At 33.8% G+C, this 18197-nt stretch overlaps 1 protein-coding gene across 5 annotated transcripts in view; it reads left to right on the plus strand.

The window, feature by feature from the left end:
* Positions 1-18197, plus strand: part of Cnksr2 (connector enhancer of kinase suppressor of Ras 2) — a 241405-nt gene that overhangs the window by 77447 nt on the left and 145761 nt on the right. For all 5 annotated transcript variants that reach the window (XM_028873221.2, XM_028873217.2, XM_028873218.2 and 2 more), the window contains exon 5: positions 17894-17935. In XM_028873221.2, the coding sequence (XP_028729054.1) occupies positions 17894-17935 (42 nt within the window). The remainder of the gene's footprint in view (positions 1-17893; positions 17936-18197) is intronic.

Genomic DNA, 18197 nt, shown 5'->3' on the forward strand with positions numbered 1-18197 from the left:
TCTGCCTCTTGAGTACTGGGATTAAAGGTATGTGCCACCCCTGCCTGGCCTCTATGGCTAACTAGTGGCTTAGCTCTGCAGCATTCTAATCTTCAGGCAAGCTTTATTTGTTAGATCACAAACAAAATTTCACCATAGGTATAAATGTACTGTTTAGGGATAAACATTCAAACATCACTTCTTCTCAGGACCTAGTGCATCCATTAGTCTCTTCATTCACTGCTGTTCATTACAAAGAGTTTCACTTACAAAGCTGAGAGTAACATCAGATATTTTATTATGTACTTGTAATTAAAGGAGAACCAGTGGTAGACTCTGTTGTGTTATCAACAGACAAGGGTAGGAACTAGCTAGATAAACAAGGAGCACTAATAATATTTTAATCATTTATTATGTATCAGACTGTGCCTGGATCATATTAAGATTACATATTAGTCTTTACATGGATGCATGACATATTTTTTCATACCTATATAAAATGAAATCAGAAAACTAACAAAAAATAGAGTAACTTGTTGAAGATGTGTTTTTTTAATAATTCAGCGCTTTATATGGGGTCTGTAGACAAATTTGTAAATGGTTTTATTAAATAAAAAGCATGGAGCCAGATATAGGGGTGAAAGCCTTAGAGAGATCAGGGAAATAGGGAAAGCCACCAGCCAGCCTTACCTCACCAACTCTGCAGCTTCCAAATGCGAGTTACTTCCTGTCTTACCCACACCTTTATTGCCTTGCTGTTCTGCCGATTTGCTCTCTTGTCTATCTACATCACTTCCTCTTCCTGGCCAGCTCTGTCACTTCCTGTCTGTACAGACCTCTAGAACTCTATGGTTGGTACTGGGATTAAAGGCGTGTGTCACCATGCTTGACTCTGTTCCCTAGTGTGGCCTTGAATGCACAGAGATCCTGGCTGCTAAGTGATAGACTTAAGGGCATGTGCTACCACTGGCTGACTTCTTTGTGAAAATTAAAATGGCTTGCTATTTCCTCGATCTCCAGGCAAACTTTATTTATTAAAGCACAAATAAAATATCACTACAGGGGTCAGAATGACAACCAACATCAAGTAGGTAATTCAGGTGAGTTTAGGCCCTAATAAGTAAACTAAAAATGATTGAAATTGTGCCTAATGTTACCAGCCTGAATAACTGATCAGAATTAAGTAATTAAAAAAGGCTAGCCTGAATTAAACTTATAAAAATGAGATTAAACTGTTGATGAACCCAATAAGGCCAAAGAGTAGACCTACATGAAGGTGGCAGTAATCTGAGACTGACTGTGTTACAGTGCGAAGAATGGCATAGTTCCTCTGAAAAATTCTGTACCCAAATTTCTTGAAATGAAAAGATACCCTAGAAAATTAATGACATAGTTTTTGTATTAAACTACATTCATTGTATATTCATATGCATATCTTATTTTTCCCTTGTATTGGGGGATTATATCACTCAAGATAAGAAAGATAATGCTGCAGAAGCAATCTGAAAATGTTGCTGGTTTCAATAGTGGTGCTCGTAATCTATATCTACCCTGGTTGTTAGATCTACTATATCATTTCTTCACTTCAGAGCCACATGTGAAAGGGTAACCTCTTCTAGAATACTCCTGGTCATCATGAGAGGTAACATAATGACCTATGTGTTTTTTCACAGGGCTTGTACATGGAAATAAGGCATAGTACATCAGCACACACTTTATTTCCTACAACATATTATGTGTCTATCACTGAATTTAGTCACTCTAAAAAGTTTACTTCTCCTTTTAAAAAGGCAGTGCATGTTCAGATATGTTTAAATGTGACCGGTTGAGAGAAAATAAATGGCGTGTTGAATTTTGCCCAAGTATCAAATTCTAGCTTGTGATCATTCAGTGCTAGTATTAAGAAACCTTAAATGGAGATCTGGTATGTAGAATATTTTCTTGGAAGGCATATCAAATTAAGCTTATAATTTGGGCTTCTGCTACTGCTATTTCTTAGATTTATTAGAATTTAAGTATTCTGTCTTCATTGTCATCAATCTAGAATATTTATCAAGTGCCTAAGAAAATGGTACTTTTACAATACTTCACTTACCAAAAATAAATGATTTTACTTTGCCCAGGAAAATACAATTTAAATAGATAATATATGTATGGGTTAATGAGTCTTTTAATGCTAATAGTAGGAATTTATTTGAATAAATTATATTATCAGTTTTCTTCCATCAAGGTGGGAAATCTTGAAAAATTAATTAGTGTATATCTTTCTTTATGAAGTATATGGTGTTTATTTTTGCTTGAACTATTTAATTAAAATTGTCTCAAGGGAAAATTTTCCCTCACTGCTATCATATACATTTTCTTTTCCTTAGGATATGTTGGTCTTTATAGTGAATAACTTGAACATCTGGAAGCTAGAAAAGCTTTGCATTACAAAAAATGTTACCTTCATTGTATTAATACTTCTTGATATCTTTTATGCAATACAAAACTTTACGGAAAGAAAGGCTTGATTATTTTTATTATAAATATCTGCTGAGATCATGCACATTAAAGTTAAAATCAGACTCACATTCAGAATGTTTTTAAAGCTGTGAAACTACATCCTTTTTTGTACAAAATAGAAGTGTGAAGAAACTAAATGTACTATGAGTTTGGCAATTACATATTTTATTTTCAAATGATGAGTTTTGAAAGTTACATTTTTATAACTCATCTGTAAAACATTTATTATAGAAACTGAACATTGAGAATCAGTGTGATGAAACATTTATAAGGTGAATTAACTTTATAGAATCCATGCAACACCTAGAGAAATTAAAGTTACAAGGCAGTTGTCTATAATGTTCCTTTTTGAAAGTATTGAGAGTTTAATAGGAAAGATTCAGAATAGACTCAAGCTGGGTGGTGGTGGCGCACGCCTTTAATCCCAGCACCCAGGAGGCAGAGCCAGGCAGATCTCTGTCAGTTCAAGGCCAGCCTGGTCTACAGAGCGAGATCCAGAACAGGCACCAAAAGTACATGGAGAAAACCCTGTCTCGAAAAAAAAAAAAAAAAAAAAAAGGCACAATACATACAGAATAAATAAACATAGTTCATTATGGAAATTAATTCATTGCTTCCTCCAACTGACTAAAAAGATATTAAAGTTACAGAAATTATGTCTCAATATAATTAACTTTCTAGTCATTGGTGGCTTTCTATTAAATCTTGGAAAATTGAAATCCTTTGGAATTTTTGGGGATCTGAATAGCTCTGTAAATAATCAACCTACTTTTTCTCCATACCCCATAATCTTAATATATTAAGGGTTTCATTTATCTACTCATCTCACTATTGTAACATTAGTCTTTCATTTTCAAGTGGAAAACTAAAATTGTTACAGTTGAATTGGGTTTCATTTTCTATGAAATACACTAATTTATAATAAGTAACTTATTGTATATATAACTTATATGTTATGTGACTTATATGTTATTAATGTTTCATATTACTATATATCACTATATAACTTATATAGTGTATTGTATATTATTATATATAGGTTATATATGTGTTTGTATTCATACAATGAAGGTAACATATCTTTGAAATGCAAAGCTTTTCTAGCTTCCAGATGTTCAAGATATATATGTGTGTGTGTGTGTGTGTGTGTGTGTGTGTGTGTGTGTATGTATATGTATATGTGTGCATATATATATATATATATATATGGGGTATTATGTTTATATTAAGTAGATTATTAGAAAGTAATATCATATAAGGTAAGGAAGAATTAACCTGATTCACTGACAGATGAAGATTTTAGCTTTCCTGTCACTGCATGATTATTTCTTTATGGGCTCCATTGCCTCAAAAGATTTCAGAACTGTATTTGTATAATTAATTTGTATATTTTAAATTGATTAATAGCCTGTAACTATCCATCAGCAAAAGACTGTAGCTTGAGTTTTCCTGCCTGGCCCACAGTCAGTACAAATTTCTATCACCACAAATCTCTGTCACCCGCCAGTCCCACAGCCGCTCAGACCCAACCAAGTAAACACACAGAGACGTATATTGCTTACAAACTGTATGGCCATGGCAGGCTTCTTGCTATCTGTTTTTATATCTTAAAATTAATCCATTTCTATAAACACATACCTTGCCACGGGGCTTGTGGCTTACCAGCATCTTTGCATGCTGCTTGTCATGGCGGCACCTGGCAGTGACTCCCCCACTCAGCCTTCCACTTCCCAGAATTCTCCTCTCTCTTTGTCCCGCCTATACTTCCTGCCTGGCCACTAGCCAATCAGTGTTTTATTTATACAGAACAATATCCACAGCAAAAGACAACTGGAATTGCAGTTGATATGAACTACCATTTCTAGTACTCTTTTTGAAATGCCCATATTAGTTTTTTTTGTCCCTGCCATTTCAGTACTTTCTCCATCTCCTGTCTTGGAAAGGATAGGTAATGCTGCCTTCCTATTTGTTTTATAACTTTGAAGAACATTAAATGGCAGAAAGATGTGGAGACTAGCACAGGTAGCAAGCACATACATTGACACCTTGAAATTTTGTCTTATTTCAGAAAAATTCTTAAATTTCCATTTCTGCTTTGAGCTCTTCCTCAAAGACATATTAGCATTAGCATATGTAGCTAGAGTTTTCCTGCCTTACCCACAGTCAGGACAAATCTTTGTCACCCGCCAGTCCCACAGCCGCTCAGACCCAACCAAGTAAACACAGAGACTTATATTGCTTATAAACTGTATGGCCATGGCAAGCTTCTTGCTAACTGTTCTTATAGCTTAAATTAACCCATTCCTACAAATCTATACCTTGCCATGTGGCTCGTGGCTTACCGGCGTATTCACATGCTGCTTGTCCTGGCGGTAGCTGGCAGTGTCTCCTTCTGCCTTCCTGGTCTTTCTTTTCTCCTCTCTGTTAGTCCCGCCTATACTTCCTGCCTAGCCACGGGCCAATCAGTGTTTTATTTATTTACCAATCAGAGCAACACATTTGCCATACAGAACATCCCATAGCAAGCATATATCTTCTAGCCCATGTTTATGAAATTTTCTAGATGTGTAAGTATTACTTGTAAACGTTGCATTCTGTTTCTCAATTTTTGTTAACATAAAAGTAGGATGGAATGTTAACAGACAGCCTGACTGTTAAGTAGCCTCTTTATATGAAAACTTATGAGTCTATTAATATTTATGGATATAGGAAAATATAGTTGTTTCTGACATTGAAAGTTCCTAGCTTCAATGTGTGTTAATGCTGATCAAGGTGAAGACTACTATAATTAGAATATATTTTCTAACTGACTGATAAATCATCAGCTTTACTATTTCAAAACAGGAAAAAGTGGTGGCACACATCTTTAATCCCAGCACTGGGAGGCAGAGACAGGCAGATCTGTGTGAGTTCAAGGGGAGCCTGGTCTACAGGGTGAATTCAGGACAGCCAGGGCTACACAGAGAAACCCTGTATTGAAAAACAAAAACAAAAAAAGGAAGGAAGGAAGGGAAATAGATAACAATTAAGTTTCTTTTTTCTTTCTCATAGCTTTTTCAGAGCCTTCCTAATACTGAGAACCTCTAAAATGAATACTCAGTTTTGCTACCTTAATAATGTTCTAAGTTTTCATGTTGAAATATAGTTATAAAATATTGAACTTAAGCCACCAATACATGGAAATATAGCCTTTTACTAATAATTAAACCAACAGACTATTGATGTTATGCTTTTTCTCATTTTCATTACATTTATATATTTACTTATTTAGTATGTCCATATTTTTGTATGTGGGCATATGTGTGGAGGTCAGGGAAACAACTTGAGGAGCTTTAGGGAATCAAAGTCACTGAGCTATCTCACTGCTACCTTATGTGACTTTTATAATTACAGGATCTCTGACCAGGTGAGGTGGTTTATGCCTTTAATCCCAGCAGTCAGGAGTCAGAGATCAGCCTGGTCTGCATTGTGAGTTCGAGGACATCCAGGGCTACAAGAGAAACCCTGTCTCGAAAACAAACAACAACAAAACCAAATGACAAGATCTGTCTGTGTAGCCCAATTTGGCCTCCCACCTCAACCTTCTGAGTTCTGGGTTTAGAGATATCAACCAGCTACCCTATAACAATTTTACAGATTTTGTTTCTACAGCATCTCTTCATGTACATGTTTCAATAAAGGAGCCAAAGGGTTGTACATGCCAGTGCACACTTATGATTTCAACACTTGGAAGATGGACACAGGGGTAGCAGAAATTCAAGGACATCCTGTGCTAAATAGAGAATTTGAAGTGAACAGGGGCTACATGGAACTTTGTCTCAAAAAAGCCAAAATTCAACAGAATCATCTAAATAATTTTTATGTAATAATGTTTACTTCACCAATAAGATGTTAATAAAACTATACAAAGTCATTCTATAATCTCTAATCTAACAGAAAGTGTGAAAATACGTTGGAGACAAATCTTTGCAGAAACCCTTGTTGGCAATACACTCTCCCATTCCTCTTTGATCCTATAACTCATATTGCCACAGAGGAATTGATACCGTAACACTCTTTTGTTTATATCCTCAGAAACTCCTCTTAACATACAGTATAAATTTTAAACTTTTCAGCTCTTTTAAAAAATTGTTGACTGCCAGTCTACCTTCTTCACCTCAAATTTCAGTTGTTTTGTGTCATAGTTCAAACTTCAGTAAAATCAAATTGTGCTTATTTCCCTGAATACACTTAATCCTTGTTCCTATGCTTTTCTATGTATGCTACTCTCTTCACTTTGGTATCCAGACTCTTAGCATGCTTCACTTTGATAAAAATATACTTTAGCTCTTTTTCCTTTTGCAATTATCTACTCATAGTTTTTCAGCTCTGTAGCTGGAGAGTTTTTCTCTGGGACCTGCCAAGCCCCTGCAGTCCCACAGCCTTATAAAATAAAAACACAGAAGCTTATATTATTTAAACTGTTTGGCCTAATGGCTCAGGCTTCTGGTTATCTGTTTTTATATCTTAAATTAACCCATTTTTATTAGTCTATAAGTTGTCACGTGGCTCGTGGCTTACCAGTACTTTACATCGCGCTTTTCATGGCGGTGGCTGGCAGCATCTTTCTCTCAGCCTTCCACTTCCCAGAATTCTCCTCTCTCCTTGTCCTCCCTATATTTCCTGCCTGGCTACTGGACAATCAGCACTTTATTTATTAATCAATCATCCACAGCACAGCTCACTGAAATATTATTGACAAAACTATAGATTTAGATATATATACACGAATGATACTTTGGCCTATGAATATACTATGAAATAATTGTCATATCCAAAGTAATTAACATATTTATTACCTTACACAATTGTGTCTGTGGTATGATCTAGGCTGTTAGCAAATTTCAAGTATACAGTACATTGTTATTTACTATAATCTTCATGATGTGTAGCAGGTCTCCTCATTTTTCAAAATTATTGCACCAATATTCCCATGAAAAATAGTCAAGAGATTCCATTTCTCAACATTCTTGAAATATTTTTGACATTTTGATAATTGCCACCATAACAGTAGGAAGACAATACCTCATTCTGGCTTTAAGCCTCCCTGAGAATTAGTGATATTGACCATTTGCATCTGTTTTGCAAAATTTCTACGCAGTCTTTTGCTCAGTTTTTATTGGATTATTTGTTTTTTATGTTTTATTCATTTGACATGTAAGTTCTTTGTATATTTTAGGTAACAATTCCTTATGGATATATAGTTTGCAAATATTTTCTTTCTCCTATTTCATTTTTGTTATTTGTCCTGGGAGTTTTGAGGATGGAATCCAGGGATTCACATGTGCTTCTATTTCAGTGGGTTTTTATTATTATTATTATTATTATTATTATTATTATTATTATTATTATTATTTATTTTGTTATACAGAAACTTTTTAGGTTGACATAGTTCCACTTGCTGTTTTTACTTTTGTTTTCTGTGGCCCCCATTTTTTATTATATGTATGTGTAAGCTTGATTTGTTTTGTTTCCATTGGGAATTGTATTTGTCTCCATTTTTCACCCTTCTATATTTTGGATGATCTGTGCATTTATTTCTTTAGAATCCATAGTAATGCATGGCTTAGTCTAATCACTCATTATGTTTATAAGAATTTAGTGATCAAGAAATGTGGTAAAAGTTCAGCAATCCACTACTGCTTTGTTGAGTAAGAGACACTGATACTATCTTTGTTAAATATCCTTTCTTAATGTGCCATAGTATTACTGATTGGTATATTTTAGCCACCTAAACAGAACATATGTTGCAAAAGTAATTATAATCTCCAAATGTGTGGATACAGTGTATCACACTGTGTACAGCAGAGGGAAAGTGCCTATAGGTGAGACAGTAACAACAAAATTAAAAAACAAAACAAAACACAGAAATAGAACATTTGTTAAGTAGAAAAGGAGTTATCTAATTTCATCTGCTTCCATTTCCGTCTATGGATAATGATAGCTGCCAACATTACACGTTTTGTAATTTACCAAACATTTTCATGTCACTTGATGTTCATAAGCAAACAGAGTTATTATTCTCTCTGTTAGTACTCATGACAACTCTGTGAGGTAAGTATAAACACTGCCATTATATTTTAATCTACTAATTACAGTTGTCTTGTCAAAAGAAAATTCATTGTTTTTCCTTGTATTATTGAGTGTGGCGTATTGTAGAAGATAGAGGCATTAAGAATAATAGCAAAAAGATTCAGTAATTAACTACTTTGAAAGACATTTTATGTTACAGTTTTATTGCCAAGTAACTGTCTACTTGTGCGAATTATTTACCTACTTTATGTCCCTATTTTTATCTGTGAAGCTGTCATTCCTGGCTACTATGATCATTTCCATCCACATACTTCCATTCTTTTTGTAGTCTTTTCTTTGTTACCACTTATAATCACATAGAAACAAATGAAAATATTAATTCTGAGAATAAATAGCCCTTATAAATAAAATAGATAATGAGTCCCTTTCTCAAAATAATGATGGCAGGAATACAAACAAAGCTGTGATAATTGAGCTGGTCAAAATGTAGAATAGTATGCAGAAAACCTGTGCAAGATCTAGCCAGACAAAATCCCGCCATAAAGAGCATGAAGATGAATATGTAACCTGACCAGTAGTATAGGGACTATTAGCAATTGATGGCTGCTGGGAGAGGGAGAATTGAGGACTTTTGTTTTTGTTTTTCGAGACAGAGTTTCTCTGTGTAGTTTTGGTGCCTGTCCTGGATCTAGACTTTTTAATAATGTAACTTTGGGTTGGCTGACCACACAACAGAACAAGTCACAATCCCAGGACAAGCTGGGCAACAAACTAGATTTGATGACAAAAAAGCAAAACATGTAATCTCAAAATTGTGAAGGAAGGAAAAAAAGGATCGAGCGGGTGATAAGGGAAGGAGCTGAGGGGGTGAATATATTCAAAGTACATTCTCAAATAATTAATTTTAAAATGAAGTGTACACTCTGTTGAGGAAGAACTTTCCCTCCATCTGCCTTATGTCCCAACAGTACGTAAGATGAAATCCCAAAGAGGTAAACTATAACATTCTGATAATGCCTATCTATTAACCCGTGAATAGTTTTCTTTGCACTAACAAGTCAGTCAGCTTTTGGTCTTTAAAAGTGAAGCTATTGTTATTTCACCCTCCTCCTGGATTTAGCTACCTCCCTATCCCTAAAGACCCCCCTTTCCCATTTCCCAGTCAGATGAATTATAACCAGTTACTCTCCTTGACTCTCCTCCCACCTTCTGTATTTACCTCCCATGTCCTCTCCCTAAAGAGACCCCCACTTTCTCATTTCTCCAATCGGATCACTAATACAGATTGTGAAAATCATAAAGAATCATAACTTACAAAAATACTATAATACACATGATTTGTGTATAAATATGTATATATAATTTAACCAAACTTTTTCCTTTCTGGGCTGACAGTGCATCCTCCAAGAGCTGAAAACCACCTAACAAAAACCCCAAAAGCCATCACAAGAAACCCACTTTTGAGTTGTTGATCAGGGTTGTACAAGAGACTGTCAAAACATACAGATTATTGCTCTTGCCCTTGGTTGACAATGAGCTAGAGCTGACCTGAATGCCTCCTCCCTGTAGACTAGCTTTCATGGTATCTGAAGGTGTCATGCAAGCTTCCAAAGGAGGGAGGCAACCAAAAGTCCTACCCAGCTGTGATGCCTAGGAACCACAGCAACAACCTTCATGGCATGATAACCCTAAGAGTGTAGCAGCAGCAGCAGCAGCAGCAACAACAACACCTTGGAGGTAACCAACAGCTCTCGAATTGGACTTAAGACCCATTCAACAAGTGGGAAACCATGCCTAGTACTGGAAACATAGCTAACTATTCAGAGCAACAAAGTCATGGTTATTGGAGAATCTACAACCACTAATTTACTAAATCAGCACAATCCCTATCAACAATTTAAATATTCTTTATACCCACAGATAAGTGTAGTCCTCGTGCCCCATCAAGAAAACTTCTCTTTGCAGCAGATGGAAACCATTACAGAAAACCACAACCAATCAAAATTCAGAGTTGTAGAGCTCAGTCCCAATGAATACATGTACAAAACACTCCAGCACCTAAGTCACAGGGAACATTGTAGAAAAGGGCCAAAAGGTTGTAAGAGGCATAGAATCAGGAACTTTTCTCTGAGATTGTGTCTCCTAGTAATATCAGAAGCTACTTTCATAAAGTCTCACCAAGATGACTGTCTAAACATTAGCCGAACAAGGATGGCACCAATAGATGTGTTAATGTGGCCTCAACCCTACACAGAGAACTACAGGCAACTAAGGAATGCTGAAAGGGAAACACAGTCTTTCATGGGGAAAAGCACATCAACTGGTTATCTGATACCATATGGTCAGCCCTGAAAACATACATCCAGGTAATAGTATACAAACTGAACAGGTTATACTTAGCAATATATATGTATATGCATTATGTGCATGTGACAGAAATTAATGAGAAAAGGAGGCCATGAATTTGAAAAAGAGTGAGGAGGGATATATAGAAGTGTTTGGAGGAGGAAAGGAAAAGAAAGGGGGAAATGATCTAATCTCAAAAACTAAAAAAGAAATTATTTGCTTTTTGTCATTTATGGACATTTTCCTAAGGCAGTATTAAAGTGTAAAGCTACTCTCAATTTTTGAATGACTAACACTTCCACGGTGTGACTCCTAAATAAGGATTTGTCTGATATTTTCATCCTCAGCTGTCTTTCCACCATATATACTCTATTTGAATGAAATTGTTGGTTTCTTGTGGCTTTAAATTGCATTTTGGTGTAACTAGCTCAAAGATCTGGCTATATTTCAATACCAGTTCAGTCTTTTTAGCTGCTGGCTAGACAGTTTTATATAACATGTATCCTTTAGCCACTTCTAATTTCATGTGCTCAAAATGAAACTGTTTTCACCTCCCCAAATTCTCTTCCTTGTCCACTGTACCCTTCATCCTTTTGCTTATGCTTGCACCCCTAGCGTATCATTTAACATTTTCTTCCCAGTTGTCCTTTGAATGTGGTCAAGCAGTCACCTGTATTCTCTCATTTTTGGCTATCTATGTCTCATTCACCTACTCTCATCTCCCCTTCATTCATAACCTCAGACCAAGACCATATTACAGAGTATTTTATTTAAAAAAAAAAACTTGATAATTTTCCATTTGAAATCCCCAACCTCTTCACCAAGACTGAATTTAACCACATGCTTTTATATTTGAATGTGTATAAACACTCCTTTTTTAAAATTAAAAGTAAAGTTCATACCCCTAGCCTCCTTGAGGATAAAATGTCTTCCTGGTATGTCTAAGATACACAACTTCAAAAAAAAATCCATTTGTCCATTAAGAAGCCATGAAAAGGGAACAAAAAATAGAGAAGAAAGGAGACATTTTTATTTTTAATTGCCTTATTTCAACTCTACACTCCGTACCTTACACGTTTACTCGCAACTCGCAAATGCTTTATAACTTTAGTGTTTAAATAGGATGTCTCAGCTTCAACCCTCCCTCAAGGAAAGTAAAGAAAATTTATCAATTCATTGTTAAAATTTTGGCTCCTGGTGTGCAGGAGCTTTGAAATACATGAAGATTTTATTCTCCTTTAAACACTAACAAAATTTCCTGACAGCATAAGCCTTTTCATATTTTCATAAAATAAGTCTTCATTACCACCCTGCTTTCTTTCCCGATTCCCTGCACATACCTTATGCTCTAACAAAATGTCTACATGTTCCTTACTGATTTCTGTGATTGTTCAGTTTTTTATACAACCTGAAGTGTTATTTTGCCCTGCATTCCCAGTTTTCTGATTTGAAAAACATTTAGGCCAGCTAAAACACCATCTCTCCCCCCAGAGGAATAAACCAGAATTACTAATCATAATTTAACTCCTTCTGATGGACCTTTTCATTAACATTGTTTGGTCTACATTTTCTTATTGTTTTTCTCTCACACTAAATGAAGAAATCCAAGGATCAAGTTTAATGTATCCCAAATACCAAAAAGCCTTATGGCAAACTCTGACTTGAATGTATAAAGGGAGTGACAGGAAAGAGATGAGAGAGACAACTTGTTGCTTGAATTACTTAGGCATATAAGACATTTCAGTAGCTTAATGATAGAATTATATAAAGGTATATAGTATGAATATACCACATTCAAAGGCTTGTTTTGATGGATCATTTAAAATTTTACATCTAAGATTTTTTTATTTATAAATGTATGATATTGGCACTAAAATTAGACTGATGAAAATCTAAGGCAAGTATAAAAATACAGTTCCATAAAAACAATTGTATACCGCACTAGAGACCTATATTCTTTCTTTTTATGTATTTAATAATCTGTGTAGTGTCCTTGTGAGTATAATATACATATATGTTAATGAGAAGTGCTATATATTCAGGTCATTATGACATTTTGGTGCTTAAAATTTATTGACCAGTTACATAGTATACCATTAGCAGTGTGTAGGAATAGAATTAATTTTGTATGTTCTGTGATCAGTAGAGCAAAGATATCATTCTTTTACAGAAAGGATAATTGATTATAATCTATAATACATTTCATCTGTAATACGGTGTTTCTGTGAATATAATTTTTGAAACAAGTAATGATCAAAATTGGAGAAACAGTCCTCATTTTTATGAATACTTTCTCATTAGGAATTAGGTGCATAAAATACGAATCACAAGGTTTAGAGAAGCATTATATGGATAAGGATAAAGAATTGCAAATTTCTTTTTACATCTACAGTAAAAGATGGCTTTACTATTGAAAGGAATTTGTGGGAATGTATATTGTTCTAAATCCAACTTTTAAAAACTAAATTTAATTTGAGCGTAAAAATAACGAGAACATAAGAGTTGTATCTTTTCATAGCATGGATATGTTCATAAGGATGTAGTTTTTTTTTATATGCAATACTATTTTCTTTTTAAAACTTGAGATCGTTTTTTAGGAAAAGATTTGGCCCCAAATATTAATAAAACCTACACTTTGAGAAGCAAGTATTTTAACGGAAGTAAAATAACTTACTAATAAAATTAATCTTCCAAAGTACCTGAGACTGTTTAAATGATTACCATAATAATTACATAAAATTAGTGCTTAACAAAATATCATATAATTATTTATTTTTTCTTGTTTTCCCTAATAGCGGGTTACTATGCACTGACTCTGTTTCTTGGTGGTGTTATATGGTTTTTACTATGCTGTGGCCTCATCCTTGATAAAAGCCTCTGGCTTTCAATAAGAATCAAGCCAATGTAGGAAAAGCAAAGTAGAGATACAAACAAGTATAAGCAACTATTCCAAATAGTGAGCTAGTAAATAAGTTTAGTGGAAGAAAAAAACCAGCTGATAAATTGTGCAAATGTGTGCATCACAAGATCCTAAGGAATAAAGGACTGTTTAGAGTAAGCCAGTAACAATGTGTTTAAACTAGTATACCAGTTTGTGTGTTCTGGACATTTAATAATTTTTAGTTTGGCTAGTTTTTCCTCTATCATACAGGAATCTGGGAAAATAAATAAACTTTTTCTAAAAATACCATCTCATCAAAATCATCTTGGCAATCTCTATTTGGGAGCCTACTGAATCTGTATTCCTGGGCATGAAATCTATGGCTCCATTTTAACTTGGTCTCTGAGTAATTCTTATATGGAAAGCTGAAATTTGAAATTGATTGCATTAACTTAAATGTGTTTGACTGCAGATTCATCGCTCCTGTATGTCTTTATTTGTGCTGCCAGTTAAAAGCTACCATTACTAATGGTTTTTAGGTAGAATGTGTCAGCTTCCTTCTCTGCTCTTCGAGCACTAAAATTGTGTCAGTTAAACTAATCAAAGAATCCCAAATGTCTTGATTTAATGTTTAAAGGTTTTACACTTGAAAACTTACAAAATATCAATTGAAAATTCATTTTTTAAATAATTCACTTAAATCACTTAGCTATGTTTATTTTAAATGGTAAGCTTAATTCTAACATTTGTGTATGTTTTGTTATTCTGGTTGGAAATCTTAACTGCCTTGGTCATCTGATGTATCTGTTTCTTTAGACTTTAAAAAGATTACGTCAGGATCATTGAACATGTACCACTAGTTCATTTTCCAAATGCTATTAAATCTCCAATTATAAATGTAATAAGTTGAGGTACTGTACCACAGCTGCTGAACATTTTTACAAGTTTGAAATTTGTCTGAAACAAGGAATACTGTAATCCAGTTGTATTAAATTTTATAAGAAGGGTATTAACTTTTAAAAATAAATAATCGCCCTTTCACATAACTGTGTGGCATTTATCCTTTTAAAGACATTAAATTTTAAATGTTATGAAAACTGCCGCTTCCTGTGTAGTTTTTTGGCACATCTGTGCAAATGCTATGTGATTTGGTTTCATTACTGTTGCTGTAATAAAATACTCGAACATGAAGTAACTTAGGGGAGAAAGGGGCTTATTATTTAATAATTCCAGCTACAGTCCATCATTGTGAGGAAGTCAAAACAGAAACTTCAATCCACTGACCACCTCAAATTCACAGTGAAAAGCAGAGAAATGAATGCATATGTATTTCTTCGCTTGCTTGTTTGTGCTCAGCTCAATGTTTCCATTCTTACATCATTCAGGAACCTTGCCTAAGATATGGCACCAACCACAGCAAACTGGGTCTTCCTGTATTCACTTAAGACAACCCCCTGGACTCAGCCTCAGGCCAACCCAAACGTAGACACTGTACTTAAGATTCTCTGGCCAGTTGATTCCAGGTCATGACAAGTTGGCAATTTAACCATCACACCATATTTTACTCATTTTTGTGTGCCTAGCACAATAGATGAGTAGTTGCTCATTTAAGAGGAAAAGACATCTGTCCTACCTGGTCTAGTCAGTTCAGTATATATAATATCACTAAACTATTTTATGAAATATATGTTATCAGCACTAGTAATTTTAAATTTCGTATTAAAACCTTAGGCACATTAACATAATTAGTATTCCATAGTATTTAGTGTGTTTCCATCCATTGCACTATTATCTTCTTACATACTCAGATTATTCTGTTTAGGAAGTAGGAATCTCTTCATGTTAACTCCTAGCTCTATACTAGTCATCTTAGATAGTTTCATTCTATCTTAAATCAAAATATAGTCCACTCTTATCATGTATATTTCTAATCTGATTTGGAATTAGTCATTTTCCAAGAAGGCCTGGGAAATGGTATAACAAGACCACAGAACTGAAAAATTAATTATTTCCAAGTTGATCTTTGTTCCTTTGCCTTTTTAGTGAGTAGAGATAAGATGTATTTATGTACATCCATACATACATGCATACATACATAAAACATCAAGAGGGCATGAGGGGTTTTTTTGTACTTCCTTAATATGTACATATCTGCTTTCTTCCCTGCTAAAATAATAATTAGTAATGATGCAGGTATAGCATAATGATACATGACTTTTTGTCTTGTCTTATAAAGCATACAGAATAGATTTAGCATATTAATACTATTTACAACAAGATTATTTTAACAGTTCTTTGTGTTATAGCAACATAAGATATCATGTTAAATTATGTTTTGTATGATTACTATGATGCTAGCAGGGTATATACATTACTGTACCACTAGTAGAGTATTCATTTAAATGATATTTCCTTTCTTTGAAGTTTGAATGTTTAATAATAGCCTTTGATTTGGGGAAGATAGATATATGATGAAACTTAAATCCATTGCTACTGAAGCATGCTGAAAAAACAGCATCAGGAGTCCAGGCAACCTCCCAGCATTTTCCGAATTATCTCTTCCCAATGCGGTTGTGTTCAAAAATAATTTCTGCAGCATGAAATTCTTCCAAATTTCAACCATATTCCAAGTTAATTTTCCTTATATAATATCTTATCCTTACGTTGGTTTCTCTGTATACATGATTCATAATTAAGTATTAAGAGTTTACTTTGTTTAAATCTATACAGGTACGGAAGTGACTCTGTTGGTAGACATGCTTTTTGCCTTTAGCATATTAGACTCAATCCGAAGTATTACTCTTAGATTCTGAAATCTGACCTAACTTTTCCTCATAAATCTTTTTCCTAATATGCCAGGTACAGTGACATATACCTTTAGTTATAGCTACTCAAACACCAGAAAAGTACAAGTTAAGAGAAGCCTGGGCAATATAACAAGATTCATAAAAAAAATATTGCCCCTGATTAGTAAGTATGTGCCTGCTATGAATGTGTACCTGAAGATTACCTGAACAAAGTATTATATTTAAATGATATTATAAAAGTTGTAGATCTTCTTTTTTAAATGAATTTCAGAGGAAACAAAACAAAATTCTTTGAAATATATAATAGAGTGGAATATGGATTTTGGGGTAATGTACCAAGTAATTGTTAATTTTATCTTTTTAAGTAAAAACAGTAGATTTTTTTAAATTAAAATAATGATGCCAAACAAGAGTACTATATTGCAGCATATTTATTACTCCCTATGTGTCAGACTCTGGGCCAAGAAGTTTATCTCATTTTCTCACTTAATTGTCGGATTACTCTTATTGGGTCACTACTAATACATATCATGTCTATGGCCAGTTTACAAATTTCTTGAAGAAAATGACAATATGTTTCTAAGCAGAAGACATCTTTTCATACTGTGGCTTATTGGTTAACAAGAGATAAAATTGTAGTTAGTTTTCAAAATAATTTTTTACAATTTCAGACATTCAAATTTATGTAAGAACTATAAACCTGTTATTTTTAAATACATAATATAAAGTATATTTAGTAATTTGAGTAGTTAAAATATGAAGGTATTAGATTTTGATATGAATGTCAAAATAAATGTTAATGTTTTCTTAGTGGTCTAACCTGTAATAAATCAATGTTTAAAATCTTGGAGATATTTTAACAGATTCATTTGTCATGGGTAAAGTTTTAGATAAAAATGTTTAATAATTTTTTCAATGTTTCAAAAGTAGTCTTAGCGTCTATTGCCCTTTATTGTGTGTGCTTAAAGTTAGTCCTTGCCCTGGAGGAGATGGGAATGGGGGGTGGGGTGGGGAGAAGGCAGGGGGCAGAGGAATTCGTGGCTGATATGTAAAATTAAATTAAATTATAAAATAAAAAAATACAAAAAAAAGTTAGTCAAATTAGAAAATATACTTACGGCAAAATAACTGACCTTCTAACCTTACCATTGGTTCTACTTGACCAAAAAAAGTAAGATTTCCAGAGTTTTCCCATTAGTTCAGTCTTTACTTGAAATGTCAAGATTTTTTTCTTAGTACAATTCCTAAAAACATACTTTAAAATGGATAATTATTTGAACAGAATATGTGTTCTTGTTTTCAGGATTGCACAGTGTATGAAACTGAGAATAAAATTCTTCATGTGGTAAGTAGATTTACTTATATTTTTATCTCCAATAGACAATATTTACTTACACAATATTTATGGTTTCCAAAAAGTAATCCATAATAAAAAAAAATCTATTAACCTACATTAGTTAAGTATACATTTTAGGAAAACTATAAAAGAATCAAAACATGTTAGTTATGGTCCTCTTGTTTTTAGCTAATAGAAAAACATGATTTAATATTTGAATATTATTATATGAGGCAAGATTTGAGTAAAATAAAATCATCTTGGAAACAGA

Source organism: Peromyscus leucopus, chromosome X, assembly GCF_004664715.2.
Source record: "Peromyscus leucopus breed LL Stock chromosome X, UCI_PerLeu_2.1, whole genome shotgun sequence".
Taxonomy (NCBI): domain Eukaryota; kingdom Metazoa; phylum Chordata; class Mammalia; order Rodentia; family Cricetidae; genus Peromyscus; species Peromyscus leucopus.